General features: G+C 35.4%; 1 protein-coding gene across 4 annotated transcripts in view; it reads right to left on the bottom strand.

Moving 5' to 3' along the window:
* The window catches only part of PPP4R4 (protein phosphatase 4 regulatory subunit 4), a 108,385-nt gene that overhangs the window by 1,724 nt on the left and 86,413 nt on the right, over positions 1-20,248 (bottom strand). For all 4 annotated transcript variants that reach the window (XM_025392179.1, XM_025392178.1, XM_025392176.1 and 1 more), the window contains 5 exons: positions 15,241-15,310; positions 14,729-14,815; positions 14,310-14,403; positions 13,174-13,241; positions 3,147-3,294 (listed from right to left, as the gene is read on the bottom strand). In XM_025392179.1, coding sequence (XP_025247964.1) covers positions 3,147-3,294; positions 13,174-13,241; positions 14,310-14,403; positions 14,729-14,815; positions 15,241-15,310 — 467 coding nt within the window. The remainder of the gene's footprint in view (positions 1-3,146; positions 3,295-13,173; positions 13,242-14,309; positions 14,404-14,728; positions 14,816-15,240; positions 15,311-20,248) is intronic.

Here is a 20,248-nt window from a genome sequence, read left to right as displayed (position 1 = left end):
AAAAAAAAAAAAAAAAAAAAAAAAAAAAAAAAAAAAAAACCATAATGGAAGTTACACAGGCATAAATATATGAACTGCCTTAAGAGACAAGATATAATACATACCTATGCTTCCTTTAAGACACTAACATTCCTAAATACCAAATGTGTCATCTCAATGACACTGAAAAGCTGAGGAATGTATTGCATAGAATTTGAGAAGCAAAAACTGAGATAATTTATACTTTCCAAAATCACCTCACAGGCTTATTTTAAATGAAAAGAACGTATTTTCATTTGGATATGGCCTGTTTTGAATAGTGGATACTATTTTACAGAAGAAAGACCAATGTGGATATCATCACCCATCCAGCCACGTGGCAGTGTGCACTCAAGAGAGATCCATATAAGTGCCACATCAGATGAAAATATAATTACAAACTTGTATATCCAGTCACAAGTTAAGAAAGCAACTGTGGATATCAACATGCCTCCTTTAGAATCAGCAAAGACTAAACCTGATATGATTTGTTATCAAAATGTTTGTTTCTAGATTCACTTTTTAATCATTTATACATATATAAATTATATAAATAACTACATACTATGTATGTTGAACAAGAAAAAATTCAGTCTATGAAAAGGAAAAGCATGCTCAACAATGAAAGAACAGATAAAGAGAGTAATCTGAAATAAAGGAGAACTGGCATAAATATACTGGGTTTCAACGGTCTTTACTGTAAAAAATGCCTATGGCATTTAGAAAAATAATAAGTGGACAAGAGAATACATTACTTTTGATGTTACTAAATATGCTCTTCAACAGAAGAATTTCAGGGCAATCTTTTCTGAGGAAGAGGGTTTAGGGTAATAAAGAGGATTTCAGGGTCGGGCGCGGTGCCTCAAGCCTGGCCGAGACGAGCAGATCACGAGGTCAGGAAATCGAGATCATCCTGGCTAACACAGTGAAACCCTGTTTCTACTAAAAAATACAAAAAAAACTAGCCGGGCGAAGTGGCGGGCGCCTGTAGTCCCAGCTACTCGGGAGGCTGAGGCAGGAGAATGGCGTAAACCCAGGAGGCGGAGCTTGCAGTGAGCTGAGATTGCACCACTGCACTCCAGCCTGGGCGACAGAGCGAGACTCTGTCTCAAAAAAAAATAAATAAATAACAAGAGGATTTCAGGATGCCAGAGCTAGAAGGCACCTTAAAGAAGGAGGAACCATGAGGCGGCCCTGTCATGTGACAGATATGCACAGTGAGGGTCAGTGCACTGAGCTGAACTTTGCACAGCCACTTAGCTGCTGCTGGGAACAAGACACACAAGGCTCTCTATACACCATTACCGTGTCCTGCCTCTGTTTTCATCACTTTTTTTTTTTTTTTGAGACGGAGTTTCACTCTTGTTGCCCAGGCCGGAGTGCAGTGGCGCGATCTCAGCTCACCGCAACCTCTGCCTCCCGAGTTGAAGCGATTCTCCTGCCTCAGCCTCCTGAGTAGCTGGGATTACAGGAGCACGACACCACGCTTGGCTAATTTTTGTATTTTTTTAGTAGAGGCAGGGTTTCACCATGTTGGCCAGGCTGGTCTCAAACTCCTGACCTCAGATAATCCACCTGCCTTGGCCTCCCAAATTGTTGGGATTACAGGCATGAGCCACTGCACCTGGACCTTTCATGACTTTTAAGTGGAACTTCCATAGTATAATCATGGGAGCAGTAACTGTATAGCTAAAGAGCATTCTCTGTAAATAAAAGTACACTCTGCATTGACACTAACCTGTAATATCAATGTTTTTTTCTATTACTATTATGTTTTTGTAATAGTACATTGGCTCTCTTTCCCTGAGCGCTAGTCAATAAATTTATTTCTAAACTTATTTCTAAATTTTGAATGAAGTTGGGCATACACCCAACGACCAATTAAACTTTGGAATACATATAGTTTGGATGTTTGTCCCTGCCCAAATCTCATGTTGAATTGTAATCCACAATGCTAGAGGTGGGGCCTGGTGGGAGGTATTTGGATCATGGGGGCTGATCCCTTATGGCTTTGTGTTTTCTTTGTGATAGTGAGTTCTCGCAAGATCTGATCATTTAAAAGTGTGTGGCACCTCCCCCAACCCCACTCTCTCTCTCCTGCTCCTACTTTTACCATGTGATGTGCCTGCTCCTGCTTCGCCATCTACCAGGATAATAAGCCTCCTGAAGCTTCCCCAGAAGCAGATGCCGCTATGCTTCCTGTGAAGTCTGCAGAACTATGAGCCAATTAAACCTCTTTTCTTCATAAATTACCCAGCCCAGGTATTTCTTTATAGCAATGCAAAACAGCCTAAATCAGATCCTAAAAGGGACTCCAGCACAGAGTTTTTGCAAAAGAATGCATTTAAGAAACTTTATTCAAAAATGCCCATGCATTCACTAAAATATGTTTAAAAGAACATCTAAATATTGTTAAAAGTCTGTTCCAACCAGAAGGTTCAGGTGTCCTATATGAAATAGCTAACTTGTAACTACGGTTTGGGTATCTTGGCTGAATCATTTATACCTTGATATAGTCTCTTATCAAGGTGATTTTTATGGTACCCCTTTCTTAAATATTTAAGCTAAAAGAAAGACTTCAACAAATCAAACAAGATACAAATAGCACATTAAAAGGAATCATGGGGGAAAAGGAGAATGGAGGCCCTTTATAACTTCAACTTCAAGACATAAGTATAGTCTGTAAACCTCTCCAGTTTACTGAACTCACAATTCTGGGTTCCATGCTGCCACTTATTTCTTAACGTGACATCAGCTGTACCCATCTTTCTGCACACTGGGTGATTAAATACCATATCCTTAAGCTAGGTGTTTAAAGGGATGCCTTCTTAGAGACAAATTCCCTAAATGTAAACATTTCATAGAAAAAAATTAGATTTCAGATATTAGTGGGAGCCATTTAAATGTTTCCTGTTGATTTCCTAAGGTTACAATGCCTTTGCCAAATGTAAGTTATTCTATATAAACTAACATAACAGAGTCACATGTGACAGTAATACCCTTTAATTTATAACATTTTCTCATTATAGACATTTTCTATTCTTTGGAAAGTACTTAAGTGGGAAGGAAAGTCTGTTGAGAAAAAGAGTAGGATAATACACTCAGTCTGACATCACTTGATTACTTACAAGGTAGCCTTCCGTGGTTGTGTATCTTTACTTCCACTGCTCTTGGGATCAACTGAGTTACCTGTCCCACGGGAAGTACTTGGTAAGGGAGTATTAGGAGAAAAGGAAGGTGGAACACTGCTGGCATTACGAGTCCGGAATGAATCATCTGAAAGTAATACATGTAAAGTCAGACATATCAAATATACTAAGAAAGAGGGTAACCAAAGAGAAGAAAAGGTTAATGATAGCTGACTTTTTCACTTTTTAAGTCAATTTTATGAGGGTAAAATTTACATACAACAAACCGCAAGAAGTTAAGGTTTTGACATATGTACACCCCCAGGAAGTCATCACCACAATCAAGATGTGAGCATGTCTATCACTATGAAACAGTCCCTCATACCCCATCACGATCCTCCTCCGCCCTCTCCAAACCACTCCTGTCAACTATAAAATAGTTTGTATTGCCTAGAATTTTATATAAATGAAAACATACAGTATATTCTCTTTTCTGTCTGGCTTCTTTCATTCAGCATAATTTTGAAATTCATTCATGTTTTATATATCAATACTTCATTCCTATTTCTGACTGGTATTGTGTGAATATGTCAAAATTTGTTTACCCATAATATCTGTTGATAGACATTTCTATTTTTTCCAGTTTTTATATATTACAAATAAAGCTGCTATGAACACTCATGTACAAGTCTGTGTGTGGGCATATGTTTTAGTTTCTTCTCAGTAAATGCATAGGAGTGGAACTGCTGGGTCATATACTAAATACATATTTAACTTCACAAGAAACTGCCAAATTGATGTCCAGAATTTCTTTTCTTTCCTGACATTTCTGCCAGGAACATGAGTATTCTGGAGAGTTACTCCACATCCTCACATACACTTGATATTGTGAGTCTTTCTAGTTTCAGACATTCTAGCAAGTGTGAAGTGGCACCTCCTTGGGTGCTTTTCTTACTGCTTTTAAATTTCCATTTCCCTAATGATTAGGATGTTAAGCATCTTTTCATGTACTTACTTGTGTATCTTTTGTGAAGTTCATGTTCAAACCTTTTTCCCATTTTAAAATTGGTTGCCTAATTTTTGTTAAGGCATCTTTGTATATTCTGGATACAAATTCTTTGGGATATATTCTATGAATATTTCCTCCATATCTATGCCTTGCTTTTTATTTTTTAATGCTCTACTTCAAAGCCCAGATGCTTTAATTTTGATTAAGTCCAGTATGTTAATATTTTTGTTTTATGGTCAAGATAAATCTTTGTGTATTCCAAAATCACAAAGACTTTCTGCTATATTTTCTTTAGAAAATATAGACGCTTTTATGTTTAGGTTTACAATACATTTTGAGTATAGTATAATTTTGTGTATGGTGATAAGACTTGAGATTCACAGGAATGGAAAGTCAGATACTGCATGTTTTCACTTATAAGTGGGAGCTAAGTAACGTGTACATGTGGTCACGGAATGTAGAATACTCGTCACTGGAGACTAGGAAGGGTGGGAGTGTCAGAAGGGGTGATGGATGAGAAATTGCTTAATGGGTAAAATGTACACTATTAGGTTACACTAAATGCCCAGCCTTTCCCACTATGTAATATATCCATGTATATCCATGTAATAAAACTGTACTTGTATGCCTTAAATTTATACAAATTTAACAAAGAATTAAGGTTTAGGGTTTGTTTTGGTTTTTGTTTCTTTAATATGGATATCCAATGGTTCCAGCACCACTTTTTAAGTAGACTTTATTTTTTAGAACAGTTTTAAGTTTACAGCACAGTTGAGCAGAAGGTACAGAGATCTCCCATATCTTCCCAGTCATACACAGCCTCCCAACTTCAATGTCTCCCACCAGTGGTACATTTGTTGCACTGATGAACTCACATTGACACATCATTACCACCCAAAGCCCATAGTTCACATTAGGGTTCACTCTTAATGGCATACATGCTATGAATTTGGACAATATATAAATGACATGTTTCTATCATTTTGGTATCATACAGAGTGTTTTCACTGCCCTAAAAATTATCTGTGCTCCATCTATTCAATTCTCCTTCCCCCGAACCCCTGACAACTACTTAGCATTTTACTGTCTCCATAGTTTTATCTTTTCCAGAATGTCACATAGTTGGAATGCTACCTTTTCAATTTGCTTCTTTCACTTAGTAGTATGTATTAAAAGTTCCTTCATGTCTTTTCATGGCCTGATAGCTCATTTCATTTTAGCACTGCATAATATTCCACTGTCTGGATGTACCACAGTTTGTTTATTTATCTACCTACTGAAGAACAACTTGTTTGTTTCCAAATTTTGGCAATTATTAATAAAGCTGATATAAACACTCATGCTCAGATTTTTGTGCGGACGTAAGTTTTCAACTCCTGTGGATAAAAACCAAGGAGCACGACTGCTAGATCATATGGTAAGCGTATGTTTGGTTTTGTAAGAAACTACCAAACTGATGTTCCATAGTGGCTGTACCATTTTGTATTGCCACCAGCAACGAATGAGAGTTCCCGTTGCTTCACATCTTCACCAGCATTTGTTGTCAGCATTTTGGATTTTGACCATTCTAATAGGTGTGTCATGGGACTTCATTGTTTTAATTTGCACAAACCTGATGACATATGATGAACACCTTTGCATATGCTTATTTTCCATTGACATATCTTCTTCAGTGAGGTATCTGTTCAAGTCTTTGCCCATTTTTTAATCAGGTTGTTAGTTTTCCTACTGTCGAGTTTTACAAGTTTTTTGTATATTTTGGATAAAAGTCCTTTATCAGATTATGTGTTTTGCAAACATTTTCTCCCAGTCGGTGGCTTGCCTTCTCATTCTCTTGACAGTATTTTTCAAATAGTAGTTTTAATTTTAATGAATTTCAGCTTATTCTTTATTTCATAGATTGTGCCTTTGACATGGTATCTAAAATGTCATTACTATAAGCAAGGTCATCTAGATTTTCTCCTATGTTATCTTCTAGGAATTTTGTAGTTTTGCATTTTACATTTAGAACAGCGATTCATGTTTGAATAAATTTTTGTGAAGGGTGTAAAAGATATATATATGTATATATATATATATTTTTTTTTTGCATGTGGGTGTCTTATTGTTCCAGCTGCATTTGTTTGAAAAGACTATCTTTTCTCCATTGTATTGGCCTTGTTCCTTTGTTAATGATCATGTGACTACACTTACATGGGTCTATTTCTGGGCTCCCTATTCTGTTTCTTCAATCTGTTTGACTATTCTTTTGCCAATACCACACTGTCTTGATTGCTGTAGCTTTATAGTAAGTCCTGAAGTCAGGTGGTGTCAATCTTCCAGCTTTGTTCTTCGTCATTATTATGTTGGCTATTCGGGGACTTTTCTTCTCTAGGTAAACTTTGGAATCAGTTTGTTGATATCTACCAAATAACTCGTTGGGATTTTGACTGAGACTGCATTTAGTTTATAGATCAAGTTGGGAAGAACTGACATCTTGACAATATTGAGTCTTTCTGGCAATAAACATGAGATATCTCCTTCTTTATTTAGTTCTTTGATTTCTCCTATCCGAGTTCTGTAGTTTTCCTTAGATCTTGTATGTATTTTGTTAGAATTATGCCTATTTCATTTTTCTGAGTGCTAACAGTAAATGGTATTTTGCTTTTAATTTTAAATTCCTACTTGTTCAGTGCTGGAATACAGGACATATTGAACTTTGCACATTAACCTTACAGAATATTAACCTTATATTCTGCATCCTTACCATAATCACTTCTTAGTTCCAGAAGTGTTTTTGTCAGTTCTTGTGTATTTTCTCATAGATGATCGTGTTATCTGTGACCAAAGACAATTTGAGTTCTTCGTTCCAAAATCAGTATATCTTTTCTTTCCTTTTCTAGAACTTCCGGTATGATGGTAAAAAGGAATGGTGATGGGAGGACATCATTGTCTTGTTCCTGATCTTAGGGGGAATGCTTCTAGTTCCTCACTACTGTGATGTTATCTGCAGGTTTTTTGTAGATTTTCCTTATCAAGTTGAGGAAGTTCTCTATTCCTAGCTTACTTACGGTTTTTATCATGAATAGGTGTTGGGTTTGGTCAAATGTCTTTTCTTCATGTATTACTATGATCACGTGATTTTTCTTCTGTGGCCTGTTAGTGTGATATATTACATTAAGTGTTCTTCAAATGGTGAATTAGTCTTCTACAACTGGTATAAATCCTACTCAGTTTTGGTGTATAATTCTTTTTATATATTGTTGGATTTGATTTGCTAATATTTTTTGACGATTTTTGCATTTGTGGTCATGAGAGATGTTGCTATGTATTATTCTTTTCTTGGAATGACTTTGATTTTGGTAGTAGGGTAATGCTGACCTCACAGAATGAGTTAGGGTGTATTCCCATTGCTTTTATCTTGTGAAAGAGATTGTAGATAACTGGTATAATTTATTCCTTAAATATTTGATAGAATTTATCAGTGAACCCATCTGGGCTAGATGCTTTCTGTTTTGGAAGATTACTAATTACTGATTCAATTTGTTTAATAGATATAAGCCTATTCAGATTGTCTATTCTTTTTTTTATTATTATACTTTAAGTTCTAGGGTACATGTGCCCAACATGCAGGTTTGTTACATATGTACACATGTGCCATGTTGGTGTGCTGCACCCATTAACTCGTCATTTACATTACGTATATCTCCTAATGCTATCCCTCCCCCCTCCCCACAATAGGCCCCGATGTGTGATATTCCCCTTCCTGTGGTCTATTTCTTCTTCTGTGAGTTTTGAATCGTGTCTTTCTCTCTTTTTTTTTTTTGAGATGGAGTCTTGCTCCGTCTCCCAGGCTGGAGTGCACTGGCACGATCTTGGCTCACTGCAACCTCCGCCTCCCAGGTTCAAGCAATTCTCCTGTCTCAGCCTCCCAAGTAGCTGGGACTATAGGCACATGCCACCACACCCAGCTGATTTTTGTATTTTTAGTAGAGACGGGGTTTCGCCATGTTGGTCAGGCTGGTCTTGAACTCCTGACTTCAGGTGATCCACCTGTCTCTGCCTCCCAAATTGATGGGATTACAGGCGTGAGCCAAAGTGCCTGGATGAATTGCATCTTTCAAGGAATTGGTCCATCCAGCACCATTTTAAAAAATATTATTCTATCACTATTGATTTATCTTGAAGCCTTTGTTAAAATCAACTGACTATATATGACAACATAGAACACAATGCCTCGATTACCAGAATTTTATAGTAATTGTTGAAATCAAATTTATATTTAAGTTCTCCAGCTTTTTTCTTTTTCAAAACTATTTTGGCTACATTGGGGTCCTTTTGCATTTCAATACAGATTTTTAGAATCAGCCTATAAATTTCTGCAGAAAGACTACTAGAATTTTAACTAGGATTTCACTGAATCTCTGGATCAATTCAGGAAAAAACTGACATTGGAACAATATTAAGTTTTTCAATCCATAAACATGTTATATTTCTCCATTTACTTAGGTCTTTAGCTTCTTTTAGCAGTATTTTAAAGTTTTTTATGTATCTCTAGCACATTTTGTTAAATTTGTCCCTGAGCACTGTTTTTGAAGATACTGTAAATGTTATTTTTTAAAATAAACTGTCTTTTTCAGAATAGTTTTGATTTACAGAAAAATTGACACAACAGAATAAATAATTCTCATATATCCCCTTCACCCAATTTCCTCTATTAACAGCTTACATAAGTATGCAATATTTATCATATTTAATGAACCAATGCTGATACATTATTAACTAAAAGCCATAGTAGTTGTTATTTTATCTAATAACAACTTTTTCTGTCTCAGGATCCCATCCAGGATACTATATCACATTTACTTGTTAGTTCTCCTTAGCTCTCCTTGGCTGTGACAGTTTCTCAGACTTTCCCGAACAGTTTTGAGTAGTATAACTGAAGACAGGCAGAAGTCCCCACACAATGAACAGTGGATTCGCGTTAAGTAAAAAGTATCCAATCTGGCATTCTAAGTTCTGATTCTGACCTTTCCTTACAGTTTTTGTTTGTTTGTTTTGGGTTTTTTTTTTTTGTTTCGGTTTTTGTTTTTTCTGAGATGGACTCTTGCTCTCTCGCCCAGGCTCGAGTGCAGTGGTGCAATCTCGGCTCTCTGCAAGCTCCGCCTCCCAGGTTCATGCCATTCTCCTGCCTCAGCCTCCTGAGTAGCTGGGACTACAGGCGTCTGCCACCACGCCCAGTTAAATTTTTTTTTTTTTTTTTTTTGTATTTTTAGTAGAGACGAGGTTTCACCATGTTAGCCAGGATGATCTTGATCTCCTGACCTCATGATCTGCCCACCTTGGCCTCCCAAAGTGCTGGGATTACAGGTGTGAGCCACTGCGCCCAACCTCCTTACAGTTTCATCTAACACCACTCCATTATACCCAGTCCACACTTCAGCCAAACTAGTCAGCTGTTGCTCCCTGAAAACATCAACAATCATCTTTTATTTATGACTGGTACTGTGAATGGAATGTTATTCTATACACATCTCTGCCTGTCAAAATCCTAGCATACCTTAAGGTTCGTCTCAAATGACATAATCATCTTGAAACCTGTTTTGAGTCCCACAAATAAGATCTCTTCTCTACGCAAATATCTGAAACATTTGTTAAAAGATGTTCTGCTTCCATTTTCTCTTTATAGATGTGTTATTATATAGTAAATTTTTTCAGTTTCTATTTTAAGTAATAAATAACAATAATAAGCACCTTTTTCTAACCAAGAACTCTAGGAGGTATTTCATTCAACCTACAGTTCTCCCTCAACTGAAAATAATATTGAGACATTAAGATAGAATATTTTTCAAATATTTTAATAAAATATTTACTCTCACAATATAGTTTAGCTCTGTGTCCCTACCCAAATCTCACCTTGAACTGTAATAATCCCCACATGTTGTGGGAGGGGCCCGGTGGGAGGTAACTGAATCATGGGGGTGGATTTTTCCCATGCTATTCCCATGATAGTGAATAAGTCTCACGAGATCCGGTGGTTTTATAAAAGGGCAGTTCCCCTATATAGACCCTGTTGCTTGCTGCCATGTAAGACACGTCTTGCTTTCCCTTTGCCTTCTGCCATGATTGTGAGGCCTCCCCAGCCATGTGGAACTGTGAGTCAATTAAATCTCTTTCCTTTATGAATTACCCAGTCTTGGGTATGTCTTTATTAACAGCATGAGAAGAGACAAATACACCTCATAAAACCCATAACTTAAGACTCTGGATGTAAGTTTTAGAATCTGTGGACCACATCTACTCTCTTGGTTCTTAAAGTCACTTAAAAACTAGCAAAGTTAAAACTAAATAAATTAATGCACTTAATTAAAACTTTTAAAAATCACTTCTGAATCAATATTCTTAATGATTTAGACACAGAAATTTCTTGAGAGAAAATGTTACAAGATCATGAATAAATATGCTCATTACAACACGGCACAAGTATACATATGTAACAAACCTGCACGTTATGCACATGTACCCTACAACTTAAAGTATAATAATAATAAATAAATTTAAAATAAATAAACAAATAAATTACATACTTCACTCCATTCACTTCAATTGTCGTAAAATATGTCTCCACTTTCACCCATTTCTGCTTCAGTGCCCCCACTCTGAGGCTCTTTGGTATAATTTCCTCATCATCAGATGCAATAATCTTTCTACAGTCCTCATTCTTATTAAACTCTCCCAGGCCACAGATTCCATTAACCATGCCCTCCTACTTGAAAGTCCCAAGTCCTGGGTTTCTGCACCATTTCTCCTGTAGCTCCTCGTGGCACACTCCTTGCTTTAAGCACACTGTAATATTATGAAGAACCACACTATTTCACAACTCTTTAGTTCTGCCCATACTCTTTCTTCTGCTAGGAACTTTCATTCTCGCACGTTATGCCTGAATTCTTACACTTCCTTAAAGTTTCAGCTTCATTGTTAATTGTTGTGATTCTCCCTTATGCCTTCCTATCATGAACCCAAGAATAATCAATCATTCTTTCTGTTCTGTTGTAAATTATTTGTACTTTAATATGCCAATGTTTGCATTTTCTTATAATGCACTTGGTCTGCTCCGCAAGGGTGTGAACTCCTTAGAAGCAGGGGCAAATCCTTGACATATAGCACAGACTTTAGAATCATAGACCATGACTCAAGCCTTGTTGATCCACATTTAGCTGAATGACTATGGACAAATTGTTTCAGCTCACTAACCTTCAGGTTCCTTATCTGTAACTGTCACAAAGTATCATAAGGATTAAATGATACAATATATGACTCAAAAAGTGCCAAAGTGGATTGTTAAAGAAATGTCAAATAAATGATTAAGACAATGAAACTCTCACATGGATATAAACACACAATAAATGTTTGATAAATTTCTATTGAAAAAAAAAAAAAAAAGAAGTACCAAGAGAACAGGTGAGATCCACGCAAGTCTGAAGAACCCCTTATGAACATCTATAATCATCTGCACCATTAGCTCAAAGTTAATTCCAACCGGTTTTGTACACTTAAGTTTTTAAAGGCACTCCATATTTTAAATAAAGTTCTTAAACTCTGAATATTCCTTAGTGCCTCCTAAAGAATTCACAGTTTTACTGAGCTGAAAGTAATCAATGGTTTTATTATTTATAGTCCAAGATATGGGGAAAATTTTAGTTCATCAACTTTCTGTTGTTATCAAATTATTTCTTGTGATAATCATAGTCTACCTTGCAGAACCATTCTATATACTGTACGTGAATTGCCAATGCTTTAATGCTAGAAAGATTTTCTCTTCCAGCAAATGAAAAAGTTTACAGAACAGCCAATGAGTATATACATTCCCCATAAGAATTAAAAAGAAGGCCAGGCGCAGTGGCTCATGCCTGTAATCCCAGCACTTTGGGAGGCTGAGGCGGGCAGATCACGAGGTCAGGAGATCGAGACCATCCTGGCTAACACGGTGAAACCCCATCTCTACTAAAAGTACAAAAAGAATTAGCCAGGCGTGGTGGTGGGCACCTGTAGTCCCAGCTACTTGGGAGGCTGAGGCAGGACAATGGCATGAATGTGGGAGGCGGAGCTTGCGGTGAGCCGAGATCTCGCCACTGCACTCCAGTCTGGGTGACAGAGCGAGACTCCATCTCAAAAAAATAAGAATTAAAAAGAAAAAGAAGACAGAATACTCAAAATGTAACCTAAAAAGAAAATGTAATTAAGCTGTTAAAAATTTCAGATCTTTGAGCACATTCACTATTTACACTAAAAAAAACTACCATAGATCAGTAGTAAAATTTTCAACCAATATTTCCAAAGTATAAAGTTAAAAACACACATTTAGCCACTAGTAATTTTAACAATATAGTCTACATTATTTATAGTACAATTCTATGCTCTGTTATATAAACCAGAGGCCAGCAAATTACAGTCTGTGGGTCAAATCTTGCCCACTGCCTGTTTTTGTAGATAAAGTTTTATTGGAATACAGCCACATCTATTCATTATGTACTGTCTATGGCTGCTTTTACTCAGTAACAGCAGAGTTCAATAACTGTGACAGACCAATTTAGCCAACAAAGCCTGTATGATTACCCTCTGGCCCTTCAGGGAAACGTGCTGACCCCTGCCACAAACTTTCAAATACATCATATTGTAAACGTTTAGCTGTTCATCTAGATTTACAGTGAAGTCCTGTTGTTTCTAACTTCCTTAAAAATTACTGTGAAACCTTTTTGTCTGTGCCTCAGTAAGCCTTCCCAGTATGGTAAAACATACCCTATCACTTTTGTTCTTTTTCTATTTTAAAAGTATTAAACTGAGTCTTGAACAGTGAAGACAAAATAGTTTAGTCAAATATTTTCTCAATTGCTAGACAAAAATTTAATTTCTTAGGGATCTGATAAAGATATAAATTTAGGAAAACACTGTATCTAGTACTAAATAAATAGGTCATTTAAGGAGAATAATATTTTGTTAAATTTAGCAATTTTTTGAAGAACTTAGATTGCTACTTACCAGTTAGTGAAAGCACAGAAGTCTTTCCTAACCCTGAGACAGGTGTATATCCTGCTGTAGAACTTTTACTAGAAAACAACATGATTTAGTTTAAAATACAAAAACACGCTTCTTACAATCTCAGTCATCTAACATTCATGCTGTTTTAATCTTCTTTTTAATGCTTTCCTCTACTTACGAAACATTTGTTGCTTTCATTTCTCATTTTTTTAATATTCATGCTTCACAACACTTACTTTGTCCATAACTTAAAAGCATGTCCTTAAACTTCTGCTTCATCAGAATTACAGTTTTTCTTTTGAGGTTCAAGCAAGGCAGCTAAGATGGGTAAAATTTTCTTGGAAATAAAACTTATCTTTAGTTATAATCTCTTTTTTCTATCTTGAGATCTCTATTGGCCAAGTACTTTTGATGGATCTATTGATAATGCCCCGAAACCCAGCTGAAATTCTATAAGAAGCTATCTTTAAAAGAAAAATATTTTATCCTGAAACATGTAATTTATCTTGATAGACAAAGGAATAGTTTTAAAGATATTTGTTTCCTTAAAATTATTTTGCTTGTCAATTGACATACAGCTGTTTGTCAGCACATATAAAAAATCATGGTAATTTAATTTTTATTGATTCTCTCCTCATCTTAACTGCTTGTAATTTTGTCTCCTAGGCTAAAGGGGAAACCAGACATTCATCTATTGTCAGGATAACTCTGCTGTGATCACTTTATCATATGAACATGCCAATGGCTTCTTTATAGACAGAAACAATATTAGTAGCAAAGCAATGTCTATACACATTTAGCAAATGGAGCATACTCATACCTATTAAAAGTTAAGTGGAATATGTGACATACTACTACCTCCCTCATGAAATAATATATGGATTCTATGATATTATTAAATAGTATGATGTTAGTATTCTTCCTAGAATGCCAGAATACCTATTTTTGTGAAAACTGTTGAAGGTCTCTTATTTTTAAAAATAACAATCCCTACAGAAGAAAACTGACAAAATATTGGCCTATTAAAAAAAAACCTCAAAATTTATTCTGATTTTTATAAAATGTGAACTCATATATATGAAGATGTGAATAAAGATAAAAATTATGTTAAAAATTGAAGAGCTGACAGATCATACCTAGCACATTTCTCTAAGTTGCCATATTTTGCATGAAAAGCTTGATTATTAAAAGACTGGCTTCGAATCAATTTGGATTTCTTGATTTCTTTACCTAGAGTAACAAGCAGAAAAAAGGAAAATGTATTCAGTTCATCCTCAGCTGCTTCAACCCCCATTTCCTCCCCAACTACCATCATTTTCAGTAAAACACAGATGGCTTTAGCCCTTTTTTTCTTTAATTTGAGCTCACTGAAGTATCTCTTACCCTTACTAGCAATTAAAAACTACCAAAACAACTAATGATAGAAGGTGAAAAGTGCTTTAGAATGAGATATATTATCCTATTGTATCTCATCTAATAGAGTGACTTTGCCAGGAATTAATTTTTATAAAAGGAAGAAAAATTATAAAAAGATATAAAAGAAGTTATTTCTTACTTGTCGATGGGGTGACAGAAGAGGGTCCAGGAACAGAAATGGGGATGTTCTTGGGCAGACTTTGCGTTGGTGTCTTAGTGTCTCTACCTAAAATAAATTCTGCTTTAAGTTCTATAATTTCCTCTAAGTCCTTATTAATCTCCATAAATATACAAGACAATTCAGACAATATGAATCACTATCCCTAGCTAAGCAGCTTTCTTTCCCAAATATTCTTATTTGGCAAGATTTACATATTTCAATCTTTGTTATTCAGTGATCAGTTTCACAATCTTACAGTTGTTATCAAACTTGAAGCTTTCCTTTTGAAGGATCTGAATGTCCACTCTGGTTCCTGCCTTTCACTTATGCATTCTTAACATCTGTACCACATTAAGCAGCCAATTTTCAAAAATGAAAAAAAGTAAAGCAATTTTCCATATCAAATAAAAAATTCAGCATGGTCTTTCAGAATACCAGGATGCAACATTAATTACGTAACTAAGTGGTGAAGACATAGAAAAATTACTTACGTTTCTTTTCAAACACTTTATCACTCATGGGCCTTCCATCATTCTGTTGCTTTTCTTTCTCTAATTGTTCCTGTTATTAAGACAGTATCTTGCATTAAAGGTACAACTGAAGTAGGTTTAGAAAATTATTCTGAGAAATTAAGCATTAGAGATTCAAATAAAGTTCATAAAAATGCCTAAAAGTAGTAGTTTTTTCCAATGTTAGTGTCTAAAGAATTCAGGGTTCTTTCAGATTTGTGCTCTTTTCATATCTACAGAATTCGGCCCTTGGGGGTCTGTCAAGCTAAAACAATGAGTTTGATATTGTTGTAATAATGACCCTTCATTTTCTAGATGGTATTTCCTAAATCGCATTAGTAAAATATCCCTTGCTTTGGTCACTTCAATTTGAGATTGGTAAATGGCTGAATAATATCTGTCTTTAAAAAGACTGAAAGAAAAGAAAATGGTCTTGGATATTTTAAAATGCTTTGTTTAAGTATAATATACATAGAGAGGCTGGGCACCGTGGCTCAGGCCTGTAATCCCAGCACGTTGGGAGGCTGAGATAGGTGAGTTATCTGAGGTCAGGAGTTTGAGACCAGACTGGGCAACATGAAGAAATGCCATCTCTACTAAAAACACACAAAAAATTAGCCAGGCATGGTGGTGCACGCCTGTAATCCCAGCTATTCAGGAGGCTAAGGCAGGAAACCTGGGAGGTGGAGGTTGCAGTGAGCCGAGCTCATGCCACTGCACTCCAGCCTGGGTGACAGAGTGACACTCCATCTCAAAAAAAAAAAAAAATATATATATATATATATATATATGTATAAAGAAAGTGCACAAATTATAGGTGTACAAATTCATAGCTCAATGAATTTTCCCAAAATAGACACACTTGTATAACCAGCTCCAATATCATGGAAAAAAACATTACCAAAACAAAGGAGGCCCTTATGCCAACAGAACAAATAGGCAAGAAAATCAACAAACACAGCAAGTTCTGAACAAACTTGGTATAACTGACATGCTAGAATACTACAGTCAACAAGTGGAGAATAAACATTCTTTTAAAATGCACATGTAAACTAAGGAAAAATATGGAGAAAATAAGATAAAGAATTTCCACATAGAAGTGGACTATATTTAAAAATCAAATGGAAATTCTGAAACAGAAATAAAGCATAAAACTGAAAAATTTCATTGGGTGGGATTAACAGAGTTATCCATTTTCTACACGTTTGCCTCTATTATCTTGATCATATTAATCACAGTTATCTTGAAGTCCTTGTCTACTAACTCCAGTATCAGGATTATCTGTGGTTCTCTTTCTATTGTCTGTTTTTGTCTTGGGCTAGGTCATTCGGTCCTAAAATTTTTTGAGAGTCTTCCCTACAGCTTCTCCCACTGGCAATCCTGAATTCTAATCTTGCTTTGAAAGACTGCTGAAATAATAAACTTTGCTTTTCAGAGGATTTCCACTTTAAGCACACAAATTATTGGCATTGAAATAGAAAATATATAAAGAAACAAATGGAAATTTTACAACTGAAAAATATAATATTGGAAATAAAAAATTCACTGGATAGGCTCAGCAGCTGAATGGAGATGACAGGGAAAGGGTTGGTAACACTGAAGTTACATCAAGAGAAATTATTCACACTGAGTAGCACAGAGTATTTTTAAAAATTGAGAAAGAACAAAGACTCGTAGGCCTATGGACAATAATAATATGTACAATTGGTAACCCAGAAATAAGAGAGAGAAAAATTAGAACAGAATATATATTTAAATAAAAAATGACCAAATCTTCCCAAATTTGGGGAATGATATACATTTACAGATTCACTAAGATGACCAAATCCAAACTGGATAAATTTCAAGTAAATAATGCCTTGACACATCAAAAGCAAGCTGCTAAAAACAAAAGATAAAAGAAAAAAAAATTTAAGTGTCCAGAGAAAAACAATGCTTCATACAGAAGCACCAACAATTCAAATGAGAGTAGCTATTGTATCAGATGTTATGGGGGCCAGAAGACAGATAGAAACACATTATTAGAATGTAGTAAGGAAAAAAGCTGTCAACCGAGACTTCTATACCCATGAAAATATCCTTCAGGAATGAAGGTAAAAATAAGACATTTTAGATAAAGAAAAAATAAGAGAAGTTGTCACCAGAAGGCCTGCACTTCAAGATTTGCTAAAGAAAATTCTTTTACCTTAAGGAAAAAAACACCAGAGAGAAATTTAGATCTTAAGCAATGAATGAAGAGCACTGGAAATGGTAAACATCTGAGTAAACCATAAAAGTTTACACTAAGAGTGTATTCTTCAAGATACATATGACAACTTAAAGCAAGATTATAACACTGTCTGGTGGGCTCTTCAATGCAGATATAATTCATATGACAACTGTAACATGAAGAATGGGTGTGGAGGGGGTAAAGAGATTTGTATTATTGTTAAGTGACATGATACAATAATAACAATATGTAGACTAAAAGGTTAGGTATGGATATTAAAATCTCTAAAGAAATAAGCCAAAAAAAAAAATTCCAAAAAAACGGAGATGTGAAGAACACAAATCACTAACACAAGAATAAAATGGTTATCCCCATAGATTAACACCATAATTAAAAGGATAACAGGAGAATATTACAAATAACTTCATGCCAACAGATTTGTCAGTTTAAATAATATGTAAACTGGGGTGGAAGGGAAGCAACTTACCAAAATTGACAACAGAAGAAAGAGAAGATCTACATTCTCTAATGTCTCTTACGGAAACAGAATCGATTATCAAAATACTTTCCAAAATGAAAACTCCAGGCTTAGATAACTTCACTAGTGAATTCTATAGAACACTCAAGGCAAAAATAAAACCAATTTATACAAAATTGGTCAGAAAACAGAGAAGGTGGGAATACTATTCATCTAGTTTTATGAGGCCAGAATAACATTAATACCAAATTTGATCCCAAAAATGACAAAAAGGGGAATTATAGGCCAATTTCACTATGAATCTATGAATACAGATGCAAAATCCCTTAACAAAAACATTAGCCAAGAATCCAGTAGAGAAAAAGGATAATAAACCATTGCCAAATAGGGTCTATCTCCAAAATACAACATTAGTTTATCATTTGAAAAATCAGGGTAGTTCAGTGTATTAGCAGAATGAAGGAGAAAAACCAAATATCATTTCTAGATATAACACGGGCGCGGTGGCTCAAGCCTGTAATCCCAGCACTTTGGGAGGCCGAGGCAGGTGGATCACGAGGTCAGGAGATCGAGACCATCCTGGCTAACATGGTGAAACCCTGTCTCTACTGAAAATACAAAAAACTAGCCGGGCGAGGTGGCGGGCGCCTGTAGTCCCAGCTACTCGGAGGCTGAGGCGGGAGAATGGCGTGAACCCGGGAGGCGGAGCTTGCAGTGAGCCGAGGTCGCGCCACTGCACTCCAGCCTGGGTGACAGAGTGAGACTCCGTCTCAAAAAAAAAAAAAAAAAAAAAAATGCAACAACCATTCATAAAAACTCTTAGCAAACTAGGAGTAAGAGGTAACTTCCTCAATCTGATAAAGGGAATCTACATAAAACCTATTTCTACCATCATACCTGATGATGAAAGACTGAACTGTTTCCCGCTAAGATCAGTAAAAATACAAGGATGCCTACTTCTAACACTTTAATTTTACTGGAGGTCTTGGACCTTGTGATAAGACAAAAGAAATAAACAAAAGGCATAAATATTGAATAGAAAGAAGTAACACTGCTGTATTTAAAGAAGATATGATGGCTTACATATAAAATTTTAGTTTTAGAAAATCTAAAAAACAATTTCTAGAACAAATAAACAAATTTATAAAGTTTATAAGACACAAGGTTAATTAAAAAAAAAAAAAAAAACAGTATTCTTATACTCCAGGAACAAAAACACTGGAAAGTGAAATAAAAAATGCATACTTCCATTTACAATAATGCCAAAAACATAAAATACCTAGAAATAAATTCATATCAAAATGCAAAGGCCCTAGACTGGTCAAAGCAATTTTAAGAAGGAACAAAGATAGAAAACTTACCCTACCAAATTTAAAAAACACTATAAAGTTACAATGATCAAGACAGTTTGGTATTACTTAAAAGATAAACTTATAAATAAGTGGAATACAATAATAGGAAGTCAAGAAATAGACATATATGTGTACAACTAATATTTTTTAAGGACGCTAAGACAATTCCATGGGGAAAAGAAGGCTTTTCCCCATTGTTGTTATTCCAACAAATGGTGCTGGAATAAATGAATATTCCCTATGGAAAAAAAATAAACATATATAAAAATGTACTTGAAATGAATCATAAATCTAAATGTAAAACCTAAAACGAAAATTTTTAAAAGAAAATAGAGGAAAAAGTCTATGATCTTAGGATAGACAAAGGATTCCTGGAACAAAAAAGAATTGTCAAAGAAAGAATTGATAAACTGGGCTTCATCAAAATTAAATATTTCTGTTTTTCAAAAGACACCATGAATAAATGAATAGATAAGCTTCAAACTCCAAGAAAACACTCATAATATGTATATCTGTCAAAGAAATTGTATTCAGAATGGATTAAAAGCTCTCACATCTCAATAATAATAAACAACCCACTTAAAATCCTGAAAACAAACTTTATCAAATAAGAGATAAAGATGGCCAGTAAGCAAAGACAAGATGCTTGACATCTTTAGGCATCAGGAATAGAAAAAGGGATTTAAAAAAAACAATGAGATACCATTACATACCCAATAGTATGGCTGGTAACTACAGCATAGACAATGTGGATGTAAAATGGTACAACCACTTGAAAACAGGTTTTTTTTTTTTTTTGAGACAGTCTTGCTCTGTCGCCAAGGCTGGAGTGCAGTGGCATGATCTCGGCTCACTGCAACCTCCGCCTCCTGGGTTCACGCCATTCTCCTGCCTCAGCCTCCCAAGTAGCTGGGACTACAGGCACCCGCCACCACGCCCAGCTAATTTTTT

This window comes from Theropithecus gelada, chromosome 7b, assembly GCF_003255815.1.
Source record: "Theropithecus gelada isolate Dixy chromosome 7b, Tgel_1.0, whole genome shotgun sequence".
Classification (NCBI taxonomy): Eukaryota; Metazoa; Chordata; class Mammalia; order Primates; family Cercopithecidae; genus Theropithecus; species Theropithecus gelada.
This window is presented reverse-complemented; position numbering and strand designations above follow the sequence as displayed.